This window comes from Mytilus edulis, chromosome 1 (assembly GCF_963676685.1).
Source record: "Mytilus edulis chromosome 1, xbMytEdul2.2, whole genome shotgun sequence".
In the NCBI taxonomy this organism is placed as follows: domain Eukaryota; kingdom Metazoa; phylum Mollusca; class Bivalvia; order Mytilida; family Mytilidae; genus Mytilus; species Mytilus edulis.
In genome coordinates, this window is record NC_092344.1 from 16,520,143 (window position 1) to 16,541,830 (window position 21,688).

At 31.8% G+C, this 21,688-nt stretch overlaps 1 protein-coding gene across 6 annotated transcripts in view; it reads left to right on the forward strand.

Moving 5' to 3' along the window:
- The first annotated feature begins 355 nt into the window (after nucleotides 1-355).
- The window catches only part of LOC139524987 (uncharacterized), a 112,254-nt gene continuing 90,921 nt past the window's right edge, over nucleotides 356-21,688 (forward strand). Inside the window, exons 1-2 of one of the 6 annotated variants that reach the window (XM_071320209.1) lie at nucleotides 356-513; nucleotides 13,245-13,395. In XM_071320209.1, the coding sequence (XP_071176310.1) occupies nucleotides 435-513; nucleotides 13,245-13,395 (230 nt within the window). In that variant the 5' untranslated portion in view covers nucleotides 356-434. Of the gene's footprint in view, nucleotides 514-596; nucleotides 750-6,145; nucleotides 6,526-13,244; nucleotides 13,396-19,792; nucleotides 19,971-21,688 lie in introns of those variants that run through there. The other 5 variants (XM_071320204.1, XM_071320173.1, XM_071320166.1 and 2 more) reach the window with 5 other exon arrangements.

Sequence of the window (21,688 nt, forward strand, 5' to 3'; positions counted from 1 at the left end):
CGACACAATAATTTGACTTTCACGTGTCACGCTTACAAAAAATCGGCAATCCCCAGGGGCGGATGCAGGAATTTTCGAAAGGGGGGTGCTAACCCAGGGCAAAGGGGGGGGGTGCAGGGGGGTGCAAAACATATGTCCCGATACAAATGCATTGATCGGCAAAAATAAAGGGGGGGTGCGCACCCCCGGAACCCCCCCCCCCCCCCCCTGGATCCGCCACTGATCCCGCGTCACGCTTAGACCGCAATGAGACCCACTCAGAGGCACAAGAACAAATATATATATTGCGTCATAGATGAAAAGTCAGTGTTCGTTTACGTCATCCACTTTGGGTGAAACTGAGGTCAGAAGGGGTAGAATCCTGTGATGTCTTTCAAGTGAAGACAGTTTTAAAGTCCTAGACCATTCTTTTATCTATTACATTTGTTAGTGAGATGTCCTTTGTACAGAAAAACAAGACCCAGCAAGTTCAACGGTGGCTTTCACCAGATACGGCAGTAAATATGTTGGAAGGTAAAACAAAATTATTTTATAAGTTTCAGTTTGGTGTTTTCTTATACCACAAGGGGAGGCAACTGCTAAATTCATGGATCACGTGATGCTTCCATAGGAACGACGTAAACGCTGGGCTGACGTTGTACAACAAATCTATTCTTTTTCTTTTGACATGCCTAATTCTGGAGTTGTCCGATTACAAAATTCCCGCAAAATATATTTACCAAGAAAGGTTTACAATGCCTTTGAGAACGGTGAGGCTTCCATCAAAGACAAAGGTTTTGTCAACGGAAAACTCACTTAATCCTAAAAGACTAAAGAGGCCCCTCATGGGGGGGTCCTAGTAATCACATAATCACCATTTTTTTGCCAATATAATCACATAATCATTAAATATTTGCTTATCTTTAGTAATCAAATAATCATAAACTAAAATACAGTCCTAGGTAAACAAATAATCATGAAATATTTGGCTTAATAATCAAATAATCATTAAAAAAACGGCCAAGTAATCACATAATCAAAAACCCCATGAGGGCCCTCACTAAAGTAAAGATATAAAACAAAACACCGAATTATGAGCTTCTGGCCTTTGACTGCAAAAGTCGATTTATAGGAAGACTGACGTAGGCACTTGTCTGAAGAGACTTTTACAAAAGGGTTTATAATATATATATAGAAATGTATTACAATATGAGCACCTAGTCTGAAGAGCGCGACTTCATTTGCCAAGCTTAGCTTAGGACCCGGGGCTAAGATCGCCGAGCCAGGTCAACTTGACGTGGACAAATGGGCGACAAATGTACTGTCACTTGGTTTTTAAATGCTTTCATTTTTGATCACTTTTATAACCCTATAAACTGAAGTGACGAAAACTTGAGCTACCACAATGACAATGTATTAATTCCTAAATTCCTAAATAAATCCTTGCATGTTTTAATTGATATCTAAATCCAGTACTGTATATATTGTTAAGATCTGTTAACATCAATATTTCTGTTTGGCTGACTATCGTTCTTGCAACTGTTTAATACTATTTACTCTCAATGAAGAAAATGGGTGGCGAGCATGATAAAGGAGTATTACTTTAGCTTTCAAATTCATGTTCACAAATTCGACTCCAAACTCATATTATATTTATAACATTTTATAACATATATATTCAAATTATAAAAACTGATCAAAAGTCCTATAGACAAATTAAAATATAAATATAGATTCGTTATTAGGTTTCAACATTTCGTAAATTTGAGGGGTTAAAAACTATGCAACGTTGGTGGGAAAAGTAAAAATGTCATGCATTAATTTTATATATGAAGCTATATAAGTAGGCCCAGAACCCCTATGTCTGTCCTCCCATGATATCAGCCTCTGGGTAAGCACGCATTTGAAAAAAAAGTCCGTTGTGTCTGTCCGTTGTCAACACTTCGGACAATATCGGTAACTTAGGAACACATTCATCATGAAACTTTGGTGAACTGTTTACATCTATTGACGTAAGCTCCTTTTGTTCGGCGATTTTTATAAATTTTAGATTTTAAGTTTCCAAGAAAAGGGGATTTCATTCCTAAAAAGTAGGGGATGTTAAATTTCCAGTCTTCTGATTATGTTTAAAATCTTTTAGCAATTTTCATGAAACTTTGGTTAATGAAGAGAGCGGGAGTGGATCGTAACCCTTGGCTAGCGAAGATGTAAGATAAGATAAGATAAGATAAATTTTATTTTCCAAATTAGGTCCCCAGGGGGGCATATACACATAACATATATAATTGATACAACATACAGTATTTTACATAACATTGTAAAATAGGCAGCAGTCCTTTTGCGCCAATTACTGTTTTTCAGGGGTATCATTTGCGCCAATTTTTTTTTTTTCAAAATGTATCATTTGCGCCAATAATTAGAACTCATTTGCGCCAATTTACCTGCACACATAGCTATCATAAATATTAATGGTTAATAATTTTTTTTGGCTTGAAAAGTATCATTTGACCATATGATCGGAGATATTTCACCATGATGATGAGCATCTGGAAAGAAATTACTTGAAATGCAGTAGGCAGTCCATGTACAGAGAGAGAAGAAAACTTATTGCTTTGCTGAATATTTAATACAAGATATGCCAAAAAGAGAAGAAGATATAAGCTTTTGCTGATTGTGTTTTAGCCACATACGTTGATGACATGTGTGCTTTGCTCCCACCATCCGTATGGGCTGAAACTCTATCTACCGCAAGACGTACTAGTAACGGAGCAGAAGCATTCCATGGGGAATTATTATGAACTGTTTTATGCATTTCATCCATTTTTGAACAATAAAGTGAAGTTACAAGCTACTACATGCATTAAATGAGGAAGTATCCATGCAGCAGCAGTAAGAAGAAAGTATGTTTCAGAAAAGGAAAGGAAAATTTTGCCGTGTAAACTGCAGGTTCCAAGTCCGAATCACTGAAAGGTGGAGATAAGTCATTTTTCTTCTAATTGGCGCAATCGTATGTTTTATTTTTGGCGCAAATGATACCATGTAATTTTAAAACAGGTGGCGCAAACGTAGCATTGGAGATAAAAAGGACGCATTTTTGGCGCAAACGGATCTCTCCCGTAAAACAAACTATTGAAATAAAGTCATACAGGTATTATTTGTTAAATAAAAAAGTATTTGAGAGTTGCTGCTCCAGAGATGTGGCAAACTTTATTTATTTACTTATTTTAGAAATTGGGTCGTTTTAATATTTTTCCTTCAAATTCTGATAAGACATTGCAGAGTTGTGGAACTTATATACGGAAAAATCTTTCAATACTGAATTTCTATTTAACACATTTAACTTTGGATGGTTATAGCTAGACTTCGCCAGTTCAGAAATCGAAGCCACAAACTTAGTTTAACTTTAAATAGCATTAAAAGAACAAAATTGTTCATGTTTTGTCAGTTTATTTTGGTTGATTTTAGTTGAGTTTTTGTAACTACATCCAACCTTTCCGTTAGTCATTTTGAAAAAAAATCGGAACACCAAACTATTTGAATCACGCACTACAAAAATCAAGGGAATAGTGTATAGTTGTCTCCCTTACAACAGAAAAAGTGAAACATTTTCAGCGTACATCAATAGCCTTTAGATAATATCTATAATATGTTATGTCCCGCCTATATAATAATAGAGAGTAGAATGCGTGTATCCGTATTCAGGGTGGTAACTAAACTCTTTTCAAATTGGGGCAATATATATATTTCGTCGATGAGTCTAGGGGCCAACCTATGAAAAATGCAAAATCGAGCATTCTGAACGTTTCCCGGACCCTTTTTAATCTGAAACGCAAGTTTTGTATAGATTCATTGTAAGGCTTTTAGTTTTTAGGGACAACATCAAAAGAACCGGTGGCGGGTCCAGAAACTTTCATAAGAGGGGACACAGAGTGCCTAGGAGGTAGCCCCTCCAATCACGATTCATGCAGTGATCCCAAAATAATCAACATTCTTTTTCCAAAAGGGGGATAGGGTCCCCATCCACCCTCCCCTAATCTGCCTCTGACACCGATATGTACGATAAAGCTAAAAATCGTAATTCCCATAGTTAAGTGTGTGACTTTTTTTCTGGGGGAGGGGGGGGGGGGTCGTTTGCTACATGGAGTTTCCGTTGGTTCGTTTGTTCGCTATACTTCTCGTGACATATAATATTACTCATATTATTCTATATAATCAAGGAATACTTTGACATTTGTGTTGAACCGTGAGGTATATAAGCTAGATTGGGTTAGTAATTTTCTTATCTTCTGGTATAGTCATTGTACTTTTTGTTTCTGTAAACACTGAGAACGGAAATATTTGTTGACATATAGAAAAATGACAAAGGCTGATTGCGAAGTGCATAATATACATGTACATGTTGAAAATGTAAAACAAGAACAAGGCCTATGAATATGCATGCTAAAAGGAAAGTTTTTGCTTGGCGTTTTAAAAGGTGTCAAATTTACAACATATAGGCTCACTTTTGCCTTTATTACTAACCAGTAGACTGCACTGATCTTACGGTCAGGGAAATATTGACGCTTAAGCTCCTTAAGCAATGTTTAGCAAAAACAATAGTTAACAGACATTAAATTTAAAGGTTTTTTTTTAACATGAAGTAGATGAAAGAATATGACAGTCAGAATTAAATGCAAAAATTAAATACTACTTTTTTACCGCGTTTGAAAACATTGAAACTATCTATCCAGATTTCATAGAAAACTCTTAATTGTATGCAATTGATTTAGTCATAATGTAGGAGTATGCAGTTTTCTGTTACAATTATTAAAAACTGATTGGCACTGGGGAGGGTGGACGTATACCTGCACAATTACGTTTTTAAATCATTTTAACATTATTTTATGTTTGTTTGCATTTTGAGAGTTCTTATGATTAGGATAACATGGATTTTGGATCGACATTTTGAGCGGACCACCGCCGAGAAACACAAGTGACAATGAACCTTTGGAATGAATCGATTTACACATGTTTCATCTTCAATGATATAACCTAGAATTCCAAGAAATATTTTTTTGTAAATTCAAGTGATTCGATCTGAAAAATTGCGAAGCACATGGAGATTATGATATCTCCATCAACGAACTTAAAAGAGAGAGAGAGAGCTGTCCGAAAATGGGAGTCTGGAAATATTTTGTGTGAAATCCAGACCACAATATAGAACAAGAAATTATGAAAGATTTTGTGACCTTCAATGTGCGTGTTGTTAAACTATTAATCAATTGACAATAATACACTTTGATTAGTTATAGTTTGCGAACTTTCCGTTTCTATAAAAAAAAATGTATTAAAATTTGAATAGTAACATATACATTTTTTGAAATAGGTGAAAAAATAATTACGTTAATCCGTCGATAACTCATCTTCGCTAGCCAAGGGTTACGATCCACTTCCGCTCTCTTCTGAAGAGAGCGGGAGTGGATCGTAACCCTTGGCTAGCGAAGATGTCGATAACTATGTACGAAACTTAACACATTGACTACATTTTGTTCTGACCAGTTTTTAATTTATTTTAATTCTATTTTATTTTACCGCAGCATATCGTTTCTTTGATTGGAAATATATTAAAGTAATATGCATTGAACGGGTCGTCGAATGACAACGACAAAATTAAATTTTACATATTATTTGATTCAATTCTTAATTTTAAATTTGAATTTTTAATGAGTTAACTATTAAAGGGGTTTATTATAGTCGGTTTCTTATTCAAATCAAGAAAGTTATTTCAGTATAATGAAGCTTTGTTGCGCTTCAGGGAAGAAAAGGTAAATCCACGAGTTCTTTTAATGGAGAGAAGATAATTCTCAATATCGTTAAAAACACATGAACCAGGATTATTGGAATGCCAGTGTATATATGAACCCCACGTTTGGTATCATTTAGCAGGCGACCGCTTTTATTCATCTCGAGTTGTACACCTTACGTGGCTTTGTGTGCAAATGACAGTTTATTTGAACAAATTGATATGTAAAATGAAACGATCATTTATATTAAACAACTGATACTAATCTTTTGTTAAGTGGATTTATTTATTTGATGTTTTACATGTATTTAAAGTGCCAACATTCAAAGCTAATGTTAACTCAGGATGTGCTATATGTATGTATGCTTTGAGCAACACGTCCAATGCAACACGTGCGAGGTTGGCGAATTTTCAAAATGAATTCAACTTCAAGAAGAGCCATAAAGCACCGTTAATGAGTGTGGAATTTTGGATTTCATAATTTCACCAGTTTAGTTAATGTTTTCAAATGATGAGTGATGTTTTAAAATCATTGACTAGGTCAACTACTGACATAACTTTCACTAGAGGGTTAACATTTGAAAGATCATCGGTTGTTGCACCAGTTGTGAAATTAAAATACGATGTTCCAAAGTCTCCACCAAATAATAACATTCGTTACAAGAGGAAAGTTGTCTTGTCAATTCCGGTTGAACAAAAGATTTCTCACAGACATAGTTTGCGATTGTTAAGGTCGAGTACATTTATGACTCAGGACAACTTGGGTAAGTTGTAATTGTGATGTCGAGGCCGAATACATGTTTTAGCATTTTTATGCTTGGTGTATCCAACCAACAAAAAAGGCGGTGTAGAATGAACGTGCAGAAGCCAAAAATGTCACGAAAGTTTAAAGAAGAAATACACAAGCTTTTGTCATTACGTAAAATTTGTTTTGTAATTGTAATGAATAATTATTGTATCACCGTCAAATAGTATATACCGAAAGGGACTTATATGTAAGGTGCATTCGATTAGATAAAAGTGTTGGAAAAGATATTTTTAACCAATGTAATTATCACAGTAGGTATAGACAACAAAGGAGGGACACCACACATTTTCAGATACCCCGTTAATTCAATAACTCAATCAGTGGCGGATCTAAAAATTTTCATAAAAGGGATCCAGTTATTTTTAAAAGGGGGTTCACAACCCAGACAAAAAATGGGTGGTTCAACCATATGTCCTCGTTCAAATGAATTGATGGTGCCCAAAAAGGCGGTTCCAACTCCCTGAATCGCACCTGGAGCCACCACTGCGCCCACTAACTGCCCACTCCAGTGATCAACCAATTTTTTCAGTCAAAAAGGGGGGAGGGGTCCAGGGTTGTACTTTCATACCCTCATGAGGGAGAAATACTAGACCCACAATATTTTTGTTTGACCTAAGCCCGTTGTCAGGAAATACATGAACCAGAAATATTTCCAAATAATGATGAACCTCACCATGTATGTATCTAAATGAAGGAAGATTGGTACAATTTACTGCAAAAACAAAACAATGGAATTCCAATGTCATATATATATAGTTGTGAAAAGAAAAAAAATGTTCTTACAGCAAAAATGGACTAAATGATTAATTGATTGATTGATTGATTGAATGATAATGGTTGCTTTTCATCCAGTGACAAATTGGAGAAAATGACAAGCAGATAAAGATATTCAAACTTGATGAAAAAAGTTCACTTACATAGTACTACAAAATGCATGTACTTTATCAGTAGTTTATGTTCAGTGGCAAATATTTCATGCATATTCAGGGGGCCTTGAATAATTGATTTACAAATTATGGTTTAGATACTAGGTAGAAAATCTTTAAGCTTTTTGTTTTATCAAACTATGAAACATTATCTTAATGGTCCGTGGGTCTACTTTCAGATTTTCTTCACAAATGATGATTACAATTATGGCAGGCCACCTGATCACTTAAAGAAGAACACAGCACTAAACATATTAAATCTGAATTCTGCTTATAAATTTCATTAGTATTAGGCAAAAATAACAGAAACCAGATTTAAAATTATTTGATAAAGATAATTCTAAGTCTTATAAGTCCGTTAACTAATAGTAATATGTTAAATTGATATTTTAGTTCATTCATTGATTCCCTATGTTTTGTTAAACTTAGTTTTGTTACATCAGATTGTAATGAAAAACGATTAGCCTTTTAAGAAGTTAACATATGCCATATTAATATTCTTAAACAGTCATTAGTTCCTACAAATGTAACCAGAAAATTTTCATCCAGTTTAAAATTACAAAAACTCAAATAAGTTTAAAGTAAATTGGATTAACCTTCTATCTAGATACGGCTTTATCAGAGTGCTTGAGAAAACTTTCAATACATGTAACCTTAATAATGGAGACTATATTTGTATTAACAGTTTTTGATGATAACCTATAGATATAGTGTATTTACTGTTGGTGAAATGTTACCAGATTATGTAAACATTGATTGTACTGCAAACACACAAATGTTGGCACAGTATAAGTCTGTGTATAAAAAAAACCAATATATTTTGATACATTTTGTACTATGTATTCAATTTCTTAGAGATCTTAGGATTTCTTAGGCTTCAAATATTGGCCAAAAAGATGTTTTAGTATTTATAGGCACACAGCAAGTCTCAGTTTGTGAGAGACATTGGTTGGATTATAGACATAAGTACAGATATGAATTTAGAGGGGACTGGTTGCTGTGGGCCCTCCTTTTGGAGCTACATTTGTCCTTTATTCAGACATTATATACCTGTTCCACTCTAAACATGCCTAGTTTGGACACCTTTTTTTAAACTGTAAACAACAATAAGGTTAAGCAAAGTAGGATCTACAAATAAGTCAATATGATTAAAATTGTCAATTGACCCCTTAAGGAGTTATTGCCCTTTAATGTAAATTTTTAACAATTTTTCTTAAATATGTGTAATCTTTTACAAAAATTTCTGTCTTCTGAAACTAGAATCAAACTTGGCAAGGGTATTTAATTAAAATAAAATGTGTCTGATGAACCTGAGCCTGCCAACCCACATGGCCAACATGGCTAAAAATAGAACTTAGGGGTAAAATGCAGGTTTTGGCTCATATCTTTGAAACTAAAGCAAAAGTATAATGGTTTCATTATTTCAAGTTTCAATTATAGACAAAAATATGAGGTTAGTGACACAGGCTTCTTGGAGCCTTTAGTTCTTCAAAATCTCATAAGGAGTTTGGCCCACTTTGGGATGACCTTATTTATTCCTCAGATATGCATGTAGTTCAGAATTCATTAACATAACTGCTTTTGGCAAATAACCTATAAGGTTTCCGACATTGATATCAAATTCATCAAAACAACATGTTGTATCTGACCTTTGAATTATGTTCAAACTACTATTTGTTTGCCTTTACCCTTTCATATTTACACATTGTGTTGCCTCTCACTTTCCACAAAAAAAAGTAAGGCCTTTTGACACTTCATCCTTTACTCTTGCAAGCAATGAGGCTTTTTTACACCCCCTCTTCACCCTTATAATGATGCCTTTGACACCCCCTTTTCACCCTTTTAAATTGCTTCTAGACAACTTTCCATCTATAATATATTTCATCAAAATAATACCATTTTCAACAATTTGTTGACATATCTTATTGGAAATTAATATATAGAAAATCCTCCATGAAGGAAAGGATTACTTATAGTTTTTGATGGCAGATAATGTAAATTTAGAGACGATGTAATATCAACTTAATAACTTGCATTCTTCTTAATACTTTTTTGTAGGCAAATTTAGAGGGTGCCAGGTTGCCCATTGCCTCACTCTTCTTATGAAAATTCCTGGATCCGCCACTGTAAAACTTTTAATTGCAATCCAGTATAATGTTGTGGAGAAATATTTAAACAAGTTATATTCATATTGGTCTGTTAGTGAAACTCTTTAACCATTGTCAGAACCAAATTCACATTACAGTATGAATTATGTATGTGGCTTTCATACAACCAGCAGTCTCATGGCATTTCAATACAAGATATATGAATGAGCTTTAAAATCAGAATAAACCATTTGATATTGTGACATTATGACATGGAGTTTTAAATATCGAACTGCATTAATTAACTAATTAATCCGTTAAGGTCACTGTAGTTCAGATTATGGTTTAATATTGATTATATGATATAATATCACTAGTATAATGTTTACATGCTAAACATTCTTGTGAAAAGTTATTATATATTTTGAGTCATATTTACTCCTGAATAAAGAATAATTTAGAAAGAGATTGATGTCTCTACTACACTTAATAAAAATAATATTTATATATATGAAAAATTATGAATACATATTTTTAATCTAAAATATAAACTAGTAGAAATTTTTATTCAACAAATGAACTCATACATTAAGATTCAAACCCATTGAATTTTTCTTTGAGCTTGGAAAAATTGGAAAGAATTAAAATAAAAGTTATATTATCCTCATCTCATGGGTTTTCGTTATATTAAGAATGCATTATGACATCACAATTTCCATTGAAAAAAGCATGCATAGTACGAAATTCATATGATGTAAGAAAACATGTGATCCGACCATAATTTGCACAGATAACAATCTCGTGAAAAATTGGAAAGTGATAAGTTTAAAAAAAAAATCAACCCTAAAACAATTGGTCCAATTAGAGCCAAACTAGAGCACAATCCTCCTTGGTGTATCTAGTTAAAAAAAAAAGATGTCAAATGAACCCACCAGCAGCCCATGGGCAAATGATAGAACATGGGAGTTAAACTTTAAGTTTTGCACATTACCTTAAAAACCTTTGCAGGTAGAGAAAATCTGACCATGTAGAAATGTTCAAAATAGCAAGATCTACCTTAAAATCTACCAGGAGTTATTGCAAAATCTTTATCATTTCTTTCAATTTTGATTTTTTTCTATAAAACTATAATGAATAAAGGGAAATAAGAATGGCAAAAAATGATTAGGGGGACAACTTCTATAATTGTACATTTTAACATTGTCAAAGTTGTCAGTTTACACCTTTAAGAAGTAATTGGTCTTGAAAGACTAATTTACCGAAAGGTGGACTGGAGCAGGATATTCTTTATTTAGACTTCCTGCGCACCTGAGATCACCCCCAGTTTTTGGTGTGGTTTGTGTAGCTCAGAATTGGGTTTTCTATGCCACATTAAGTTTTATAATATGAAGTTAATTTGCTCTTGATTTTGATGATTTTTATCAACTTTTCTATTGTTTAGGGTTGCCAACTTAAAAAGTATAAGGATTAGAAATTTTTGATCAGCTGCATACTGTTAAACAAGCAAATTAAGCTAGTCTACAATTCGTTTTAATTGGTTTATAAATAAATCTTGCGAGACAGGGTGTTAAATTTTTATTTAAAGGGTTTGGGTGGTTGGTTGTGTTAGATTGAAATTTGTTTTATGCTAAGTGGGCATTCAAGACAAACAATTACTCTATTGACCTTACTTTTACTTGAATGCCATTGGAACATTTTTTTTGGGGGAGGGGGGGGGGGGGGGGTTTGAGGGGGAGCCTGATGAGGGGTCCTTTCAAAAGAGATGACCAGGTCAAAATTGTGATTTTCTATCTACCAATTGATTTCCTTCTTCTACAGTTTACAATTAATTGATTTGATTGGTTTGAAACTTTTTTCACCCATATCACAGAATTATTTTTGATTATTACTATGTGTAACTGTCACAAAAGACAGCAGGGGAGACAGAACAAACTTCATTATGTATAATATTTTTACATTCAAAAGAAAAAAAAGAAAAAAGTTGTATTTGTACAAGATGACACTTTTTTAAATAAGGTTTTTGTGATCAAAATTAGTGTCATATTGATACAAATTTTGATTGTGCTAAGTTTCGCTGGGATTTATACAATGTTCAAACATAAATAATTTAAACTTCTTTAATTGAACCTTGTATTTTGAATAAAATAAGATAACATCAGAGTTGTCATCAGTATGACAATGCTAGACTATACAATTAGTTCGTTAACCTGTTATTTTGTTATTTATTATTAAAAATCTTAATGTACCCAGTAGTAACATAAGAATTGAAGCACTTGAAAGTCAAATTTTCTCTTAGGGGGCATTTTAAAGTATAGTTTGAGATTTTCTTTAAGAAGACCACTTTAATTGAAAAAATAATTAAATAACTAAAAGTTAATCTACAACACTTTTGTGTCATTGAATTTTGAAGCTTTATAAAAAAGTTGGTAAATTCTAATAGATTTTACTATAACATGTATAATGGAATGAAATTTAAGATCACTTCAACTTGTATCAGTGTTCAGCATTTATATTTTACTAAAAAATACACAGTTAAGCCTTGGCATTGATTGCAGTAAGGTTTGATTTATTATCCTTCTCATTTCATGCTGGAAGTACCATTTCACCTGTCCCCATACTGTAAGGGACATTTGTGACCTATTGTCATCACTTGGCTTTCATATATTCACTATATGTCTTGGAAACCACCAGGCCAATTGAGTTAAAATTGGCAGAATATTATATATAATGTTGTTGAATGATTTGAAAAAGAACCAATACTCCTAGAGAATATCTATGATTCTAATTTTACAGTTTAAGAAAATCAGTTGAGACTGCTTCTATAAGGCTGATTTTTTTGTTACCCTATTGATCTCCTATGAATCTGTATGACCAACTTAAACCAAACTTTGTAGGAATGATATATATGAAAGGTCTTCTTTGTAGGAATGATATATATGAAAGGTCCTCTTTGTAGGAATGATATATATGAAAGGTCCTCTTTGTAGGAATGATACATATGAAAGGTCCTCTTTGTAGGAATGATATATATGAAAGGTCCTCTTTGTAGGAATGATATATATGAAAGGTCCTCTTTGTAGGAATGATATATATGAAAGGTCTTCTTTGTAGGAATGATATATATGAAAGGTCTTCTTTGTAGGAATGATATATATGAAAGGTCTTCTTTGTAGGAATGATATATATGAAAGGTCCTCTTTGTAGGAATGATATATATGAAAGGTCTTCTTTGTAGGAATGATATATATGAAAGGTCCTCTTTGTAGGAATGATATATATGAAAGGTCCTCTTTGTAGGAATGATATATATGAAAGGTCCTCTTTGTAGGAATGCTATATATGAAAGGTCCTCTTGAAATAATTTTCATAAGGGTTATAATGAATGAAAAGATGGTTGCTTCAGGCATTCTTTGATTCTGAATAAACAATTTAAAAATGTTTGTCTTAGTAGTTTATCTATCAGCATCATTAGCCTATAAACACATATTTTGTGAGTTTTGATCGACTGGATCTTCTGCTCAAAGAAGGTTTTTTTTTAGCTTGGTATACTCTGCCTTCCTCATCTGTGATAAAACAGAGTGCTGAAAGTGGTTTACAATACACCATTTTTTAAAAGTCGCTGAATTATAATTGCATGTTCATATTACATTATGATTTTTCAGATTGTACAGTAAATGCTGAAAGTCAGAAGGTGACAGGAATTGGATTTGGTAGAAGTTATGATGGAGACCATAAGAGAAAGACAAAGTACACAGAGACGGACAGACATGTTAAAAGTGCCAGTGATGACAGTAAACATGGGAACAGAAGCAAGTAAGTCATTAATTTACATATAATTTAACCAGCCATCTTACATTCTATAACAGTGACCAGATACATTATCCCTATCCTACCCAAAATGTAACCTTAAGTATACAAGTCTTACTGTAGAAGTACCATGGTGTTAGTTCAGTATGATATTTGATATTTGAATTAAGGAACAAAATAAAATGATTCACCAGTTTTTAACTAGAGAGTGAAATAGGAACAAATAAAATGTTGAATGATTTTTCCAAATTTCCAAGATCTACGTAATATCATAGGTCAATGTCCAATCCATATCTTCACTGGCTCATAAGAAAGTGTCCTGTCCAACGGTATTGTTGAGGGCCAAGGTATCAAGCAAACATTGTACTCATGCAATGTCATAATTGCCATGGAAACTTATCATTTAGGTCATTGAGAATTCTTTGAATAGTCAGTGACTGTATATCACAAATGTTTATACATTTGACTGTGAAAATAGCAATTCCCAATGCATTATAATATGTAATGCTACATTTGATTGGATTTCGAGAGTCACATTTGATGTTCCTAGTCATTATGGCAGAAATGTTAGATATTCTTATTTGACTTGTCTTGTACTATAATAACAATAACAGTAAGGTATTTGAAAAGTTGCGACTGTCAATTCTGGTGTTGAAGGTTGCAAATATTTATTTTTTTTGCTCTACTCTTACCCCCAACTTCAAACTACATTTGTGACTGTCATATCTCCAATTGATGGTGGCAACTTTTCAAACATTCCTTTATTTAAGATTTCTTAAGTACAGATAGCATTTTGCTGTGTTCCAAATTTTACATGGTTTGTATGCATTCTACAGACAATTAATTTTCTTTAGAAGTCTGACTTACAGACTTAGTTCATACTGGTTGTAGATATTTTGTATATATATTGTTAGTAATGTTACATTCAGTTGTTTTTGGTCTTATAACAGCACATTGGTCTTTAAATCAAAGCATAAAACATAAACTTAAACCCTTATACTTAGTCTTGTTCATTTTATAGATACTTTTTTATACAGATTTAAGAAAGAGGATATATTGATTATGCTTTTCAATCTAAAAATGTTGATTTAACTGTTCAGTGTTGGGATTTAAAAGCAATATTGATGTATATAAGTTATTAGGAAGGTGTTGTAAAATTGGAGACATGTTTGATTACCCATGAAATTATGAAGAGATTAATGCATTTTAGCAATTATTTTGATATATATACAATGTAATGATATTAAAGTTAATATGAATGAACGAATGAGTAAACATCACTTTTTCCTATTATGGTAATACGTTTTGTTATTGTGTCTACGTTTTTTCTTAAACATGAATTGAACATTGCTTGATAGGAAGACTTTCTATTGTAACAGAGTTATTGGAATTTGAACACTTTAAGAGAATGATTGATTCAGTATTTTAATATTATCAAAGGCTACTTTATAATTAAAAGCAGAACATTTGCATTATAAAATACCATTTGATAATATATTGATTGATTGATGTTTGTTTAATGTCATTTTGATAGTAGAAAGGAAGAGGAAAGCTTAGAATTGATATTTTACAAATTTTAGAATATTAGTTAAAATGTAAAAACCATGTGATGATTTCATGAGGCCATCTAAATATAAAATATGATGATGAACAATTCAGTACAATAAGACATGTTGTTGTTTATAAGGTTGTGAATGCTTCATCAGTGTTGAAACATGATGTTATCATACTAGTACCTTAACTAGTATGTAAAATACATTAGTTTTTACGCTTCTATAGACACTACTGATAGAATTGACTTTAATGCAAAATTAAACTTTTCATAGGGATAGTGGCAAACATGATTGTGAAAAATAACCAAGCTAGGAATATAGATTAGGAATAGATCTTTTCAAGTTATCAGAAAGAACAAAAATTTAGTACGTTTCTCAAATGTTATAACAAGAAACATTGATATGTTTTCCCTTTGACTTGAAAGAAACTAAATTGTTTCTTTTGGTTAAACTTGAAAGAAAAGAGGTCTCCTTTTAAAGACATTGTGTTTTTCACTCTTTAAGCAATACTGAAGATTTCCCAAAGTATCAGGTAAAATAACAATTAACTTATGTCAGACTTAGTTCAAATTGCTTATATATGCCTTACTAGTAGGTATTTATTTCCTTTTAAATGGAGTATAAAGTGAGATTAAACCATTGAAGTAGTACAGAAATATTTTATACAAAAGGTCAATTGTAGCTAGATCCCATTAGCCATCTGAATCATTTATTTTTAGATATATATAAAAGTTTATGTGATGAATAATTCATCAGTGTTAATGAATTAAATATTTTATTGCACAAGTACACATTGCGTTGTCATCATTTGTGTAGGACATTTAGAGTTATCTCCCTGTATAGGATTGAAAGTTTAATGAGCCACAGCAGAGTAATTTAAAATTTTCAATTTACTTGAGACAGGTAGCTTTTAGATGCAGACTGTCTATCTATTTTAATACAAAATATTTTACAGGTTGTTCTTTGAAAACCTTAAAATGTTAAAACAAGAGAGATTACATGCCTCTAATTTGATGTTTTTTTTTAGAGGTTGAGATTTTTTTTCTGATTCTACAATAACAGTTTTGCTTCTTTAAACTATACCTAAAACCAATTTATTCTGATGGATGTTTTGGGGATAAGTCATTCATTTCTAGGTGCCTCTGCAGCGATTTATTCTGATGGAATAATTGTTTTGGGGATAAGTCATTCATTTCTAGGTGCCTGAGACTGCAGTGATTTATTCACCTTTTTGATGTACTCACAGAAAATTGCAACATGTAAATGATGTTTGCATATATGAATTTTAAAAACATATGTTTCCAAACTTGACAATTTAATACCAATATGTATTGACATTATTTTTCTTCATGCGAAAGTCGTGTTAATTTTGATAACCTATTCAACCCTTTAGTGACATTGATTCAACTAGCATGTGCATTGAATACCTGTCAACTTGAAATTGGAATTATAAGCAGAATTTTAAAAAGGAAACATGAAGACAAATTGGAAATCCAGATAACTTTTGAAAAATATCAATTTTAGTTAATATTTGAAACGGTGATATTGAATATTTCTTTTCCCTTAAACAGCAGTACACCTGAGATTTCTATTACAAAAGTTATAATAACCTATATTTTATTTAGTTTGGTTGTTTAGGACTATACTGATATTCTTGTGATTAAGCTCTATTATAAATTCAGCACAGGTCGTTTACATTTTTTTCTGGTATTGTGGAAGAAACCATAGCAAATTAAAAGAAGTGATTTTTATTAGAATAATTTTTAAAGTTTAAGGGAAAAAGAATATATATTAAGTTTTTCCTATATTAATTGTGTATTAAGACACATCTACATCTGGTGGTTGTCTTTCTTTTTTTTATGCATTTCTCCTTAATTTGTTAAGTTTTTTTCCATATATCCTCGTTTGTCTATAACTTCAGTAATAAAAAAAATTTAATTTTCTTCTAGAATTACTTACCTTTGACTTGTATATTCAGCAAGAAAAGTTAACAATCTAATTAAAATTAAATCTCCACACTCACTCATTTTTGTGTACTTGGTTGGAAAAGTTATCCATGGTTATTGATGATTGCAAGGCGTCACAATACATTTCCAGAAACATTTCAGGGATATTAATTTAGATGTTACCTCATTGTATTGATAAAGTTTAAAAAATTTATCTGTATGAAATAGGTTGTTGCTTTGCAACAAATTATGGTCTAACATGTATAGAAATATAATACTTCATGTACAGACCAGACTTTGTCAGTTAAAGCATGAGTTTACAAGTACTGGTAGTATTCTACCTTATTGTACCAAGGCATTGTACTCATGTAGAATAATATATATATTGAAAGTGATGTTCTCTGGCTTTCAAAGATAATGCTTGAATTTACAGGTTTTATAGATATAAATGCAGGTTATGAAACTCATTTTGTAATATATATGGTATAAATTTTATATCTAATAATATAAAACTGATTGTCAGGCAATACAATAAATGGGTATCTGAAAGAATATTGTCAATAATATTTAGAATATATATGATTCTACTATTTATGTCATTGCCAAATTTTACTCAATTTAACGGTACACCCTTAGTATAAACATGCATCATATTGTTCTTAGATACACATGTATAATGCTAATAGTTTTTCTTTACAGGAGCAACAAGAAATACATAATTCTATAAATGATCGAATGTTGACCATTGTTGATTACAAAATGATTTTTGAAATATATTTGAGTTATTTCCCTTTATCTATACAATTCCTCACTTTATGATTTTGTTTTTAATAATACCTGTATATGTTTTGTTACTGTATATTTTATGTACTTCTCTAATGTCACATTGTAGTTTTTTGAAGTGATATGTAAATAATTTTTTCAATGAGTTATAGTTCATTTTAGTGTCACAATGTTTGTATTAAGAACATTGTAATCGAATTTTAGTATTTATTGGTATTGATTTAAATTTATGTAATGTTCTTTTAGAGTTTGTTACTAGTAACTTGCTACATTGTATAATTTTATTGAATATCAGAATTGTTAATCCATTTTTAGTGCTTTTTATGTTCCTAGCTGTATTGAAAAGTTAAGAGTTGAGAGATCGTAAAAAAGTCTTTTTTTTTTAATATACCTTAATTTAAACATGTTTTTTCATATATAGTTAGTTACAAAATTTTATTAAAATGTTCCATCAGAGGTAATTTGTGCAGGTTGATCACAGGAATCTTATTTTAAAGTTTCTGATATCAAAGATCTGTAACAAAAATAGCTGATGTTTATTTTTTTTTTATGAATGATCATTGCGCTATATAGATTTCCGGAATTCAAGTTTTAGTTTACCTAACCCTAAGCTCTGCTATACTATTACCTATCTAGATAATTTAGAAGAATAGCTAATATTAATTTAATTGAAATTGCACAGAATATTCAATGTACACTAAAGGGCCTCGGTGGCAGAGTGGTCTAAGTAGTTAACTCCTAATCTTAATACATTGACCAAAATTTTTTAAGGGTTAGTTGAAGCCTGCCTATAAGTGCAGGATTTTCTAGCTGTGTTGAAGACCCATTGGTGGCCTTCAGCTGTTTTTTTTCTCCTGGTCGGGTTGTCTGTTTGAGTCACAGTTTGACACATTCCCTTTCTCTATTCTCAATTTAAGAACTGCCAGTTTACCAGTCATAGGTCTTATGGGGCGCTCCAGCTTCCTCCACTGTCTGTATGTTAATCCCTTCTTGTAAGTGCTCTCACCTGTACAATTCTAGCAAGATTTTAGTAAACATCATATCAAAAGATTATATTGGCAGTATCTTAGACAAGATTGAAAATCAGTGTTGAACAGCTATTTTTAATGAGTTATGCCCCTTGGAACTATTATTGCTTTGTTAGATCCCTGATACATGTAGAGTTCTTGTCTGATTTTTATGAAATTATATCAATGGTTTATCAGCTATGTCTTGGAAAAGTTTGAACTTCAATTATTTTAAAAGATTTAAGAAATATGCCCCTTGGAAATATTAACTTCAATGTATATGGATAATTTCATTGTTAGTGCTCTCATATGTACAATTCTTGTCTGATTTTTATGAGACTTACACCAAAGGTTTATAATAGCTGTTTATATGTCATGGAAAGTTTCAAAATCATGGATGATCAAATATTTTTTAAAAGAGTTATGACCCTTGAAAATTTGAATTATAATGGAAATTGAATTGCAATTGCTCTCTAAGCTTTCATTTCTCTTACATATTTATAAAAAAAAATTAAAGGACGATTTTTTTTCTTTCTAGTTATTGCCCTTAGACACATGAAATATGTTCAATGCAGGGGTACATTGGTACTCTGTTCTTTTATCTTCATATCTTGAATTTGTCATCTTTCTTTATCCATTATAACAATGAATACATTTTACAAGAAGAGAAAATACTATGTGAGTCAATAGGATATAAAATGTGAACTTTCGGTTTATTGACACAATTTTATTTCGAATTAATGACCCTGGCAGTATTGAACACCCCAATAAATATATAATTATACAGAATTAATGACTGAGCAATTATATTAATTTTCTTCATATTAACCTTTCTGTGACTAACAACTACATACAGGCATGAAAGCATAAACACATTACTTAACTTTAAAATGTATTTTCTCTTCTTTTTTTTTATCAATAATTAAAGTTTTTTGACAACTTTAATTGGTCCCAATATTATCGTATTTATGTATAATTAAGATTTAAAATGATGATAAGCTGGTTACCCTTTAGTTTATAAATCTTGACAAGCTTTTTATGTCCTGCGTTTTTAATTTGACGGGAGAAATATTATGTATCCGTATAATAGAGGTATAGTTATGTGTTTTTGATTATATCTTTTCATGCACACCTATAGATTTAAACTGTAATATACTGTTATTGATTTGATTAAAATCTTCTTTATAAGCTGACCCAATGTAAGGATCATTTACCTGAGGGTTCTAGGGATCGTGTAAAAGTGCCGGGAATATTAATTACAATCTAACCTCAAGGACCACTCATAAATAAGGGTAAGTTTATATATACCTGTATATGAAAACATTAATGAAGAATGAATAAACACATTTAAAGGTTCCTGTAGAACTTCAAAATAGTCATTTATTTTCAATCAGCTAATTTAATATTGTTTTTATTATTTTGGCACATTAATTACGTTGACAGCATATATTTTATGCCAGCACATTTCATGTTCTCAAGTCCACATCCTCATTACCCAATCATTCTGCTCTATGTTTGATTCTGATAGTTCACTAATTTATCATGTAATCCTAATGATCGTCTTTTTACTTTTCTCTACAGCTGATTTCAATGTAGAAACTGTTGCATTTTGTTTATGTTTTGAGTATTTCTATTTTCTGGTCAGGGTGTCTGTGTGTCTGTTATTCCATCCAATATTCTGTCTGCTTTCATACTTCATGTTATAGTTCTATTGTTAATGTAATAAACCATGAAGTTGTGGTCAAATCTACTTACAAATTAGATTAAATGTTCATTGTAATGTGAACATTTAAAATTTTAGGCCAAATTATGGTTTAAATTCTGATTTAATGGTTCACAGAATATTAGGTAGTGCAAGCAAGGCTTGTTGTCATATGTGCACATATATTCTTGTTTTGGTGCAAAATGGGTTGCATAATTTATTCAAACTTGTTTTGTGAATGTCATGTCTACATAATTTTTTCTCTTCCTATTTCCATATTTTTTACTCTCATTTTTTTCTGGTTTCTGAAATAGAATTCCAATTATTACAAATTATGTATCATAAGGAAAAATGTCAGACTCTGAGCTTTTCCCATCACTTTGCGTCCGGTGTCCGTCGTCGTCGTCCGTTGTCGTTAACTTTTACAAAAATCTTCTCCTCTGAAACTACTGGGCCAAATTACACCAAATTTGTCCACAATCATCATTGGGGTATCTAGTTTAAAAAATGTGTGGCGTGACCCTGCCAACCAACCAAGATAGCCACCACGGCTAAAAATAGAACATAGGGGTAAAATGCAGTTTTTGGCTTATAACTCAAAAACCAAAGCATTTAGAGCAAATCTGTCTGGGGGTAAAATTGTTTATCAGGTCAAGATCTATCTGGGACAACATCCCTAATGCGCCTTGAAATGAGGAACTCAAAAGTCACGTGTAAAGAAAAAATCTCTGTGTAGTGATATTGGACATGTTTCTATTTTTAACAAATGACTGAACTTAATTATTTGTGGTGATAAGGAAAGTAGAGGAACATAGAATAAATGTGTAAAAACTATGGAGCTATTGAATGTGTTCAAAGTATTAAATTTTCAAAGAACTTATTGTGTTAAAAAGGGGATATTTTACCACAAGGAGCCGCATCACAAAAGGATGTTCGGGGTTTGCTAATTTACGGAAAAAGTAATCTCACTTCGTACCCCGAAAATTTAACCACATATGTGAAAATGTCACAGCTTCGAAACGAGCTATCATACATATCCAAGTTTACGATATGGACTGATCTACAGGAAAAAACGTAACCATTAACGCCTATGTAAAAACAATTAAAGATATTGAGCCATCTGCCCTGAAATTTTCAGATGAATCGGACAACCCATTGTTGGGTTGCTGCACCTGAATTGGTAATTTTAAGGAAATTTTGCTGTTTTTGGTTATTATCTTGAATATTATTAAAGATAGCGATAAACTGTAAACAGCAATAATGTTCAGCAAAGTAAGATTTACAAATATGTCAACATGACTGAAATGG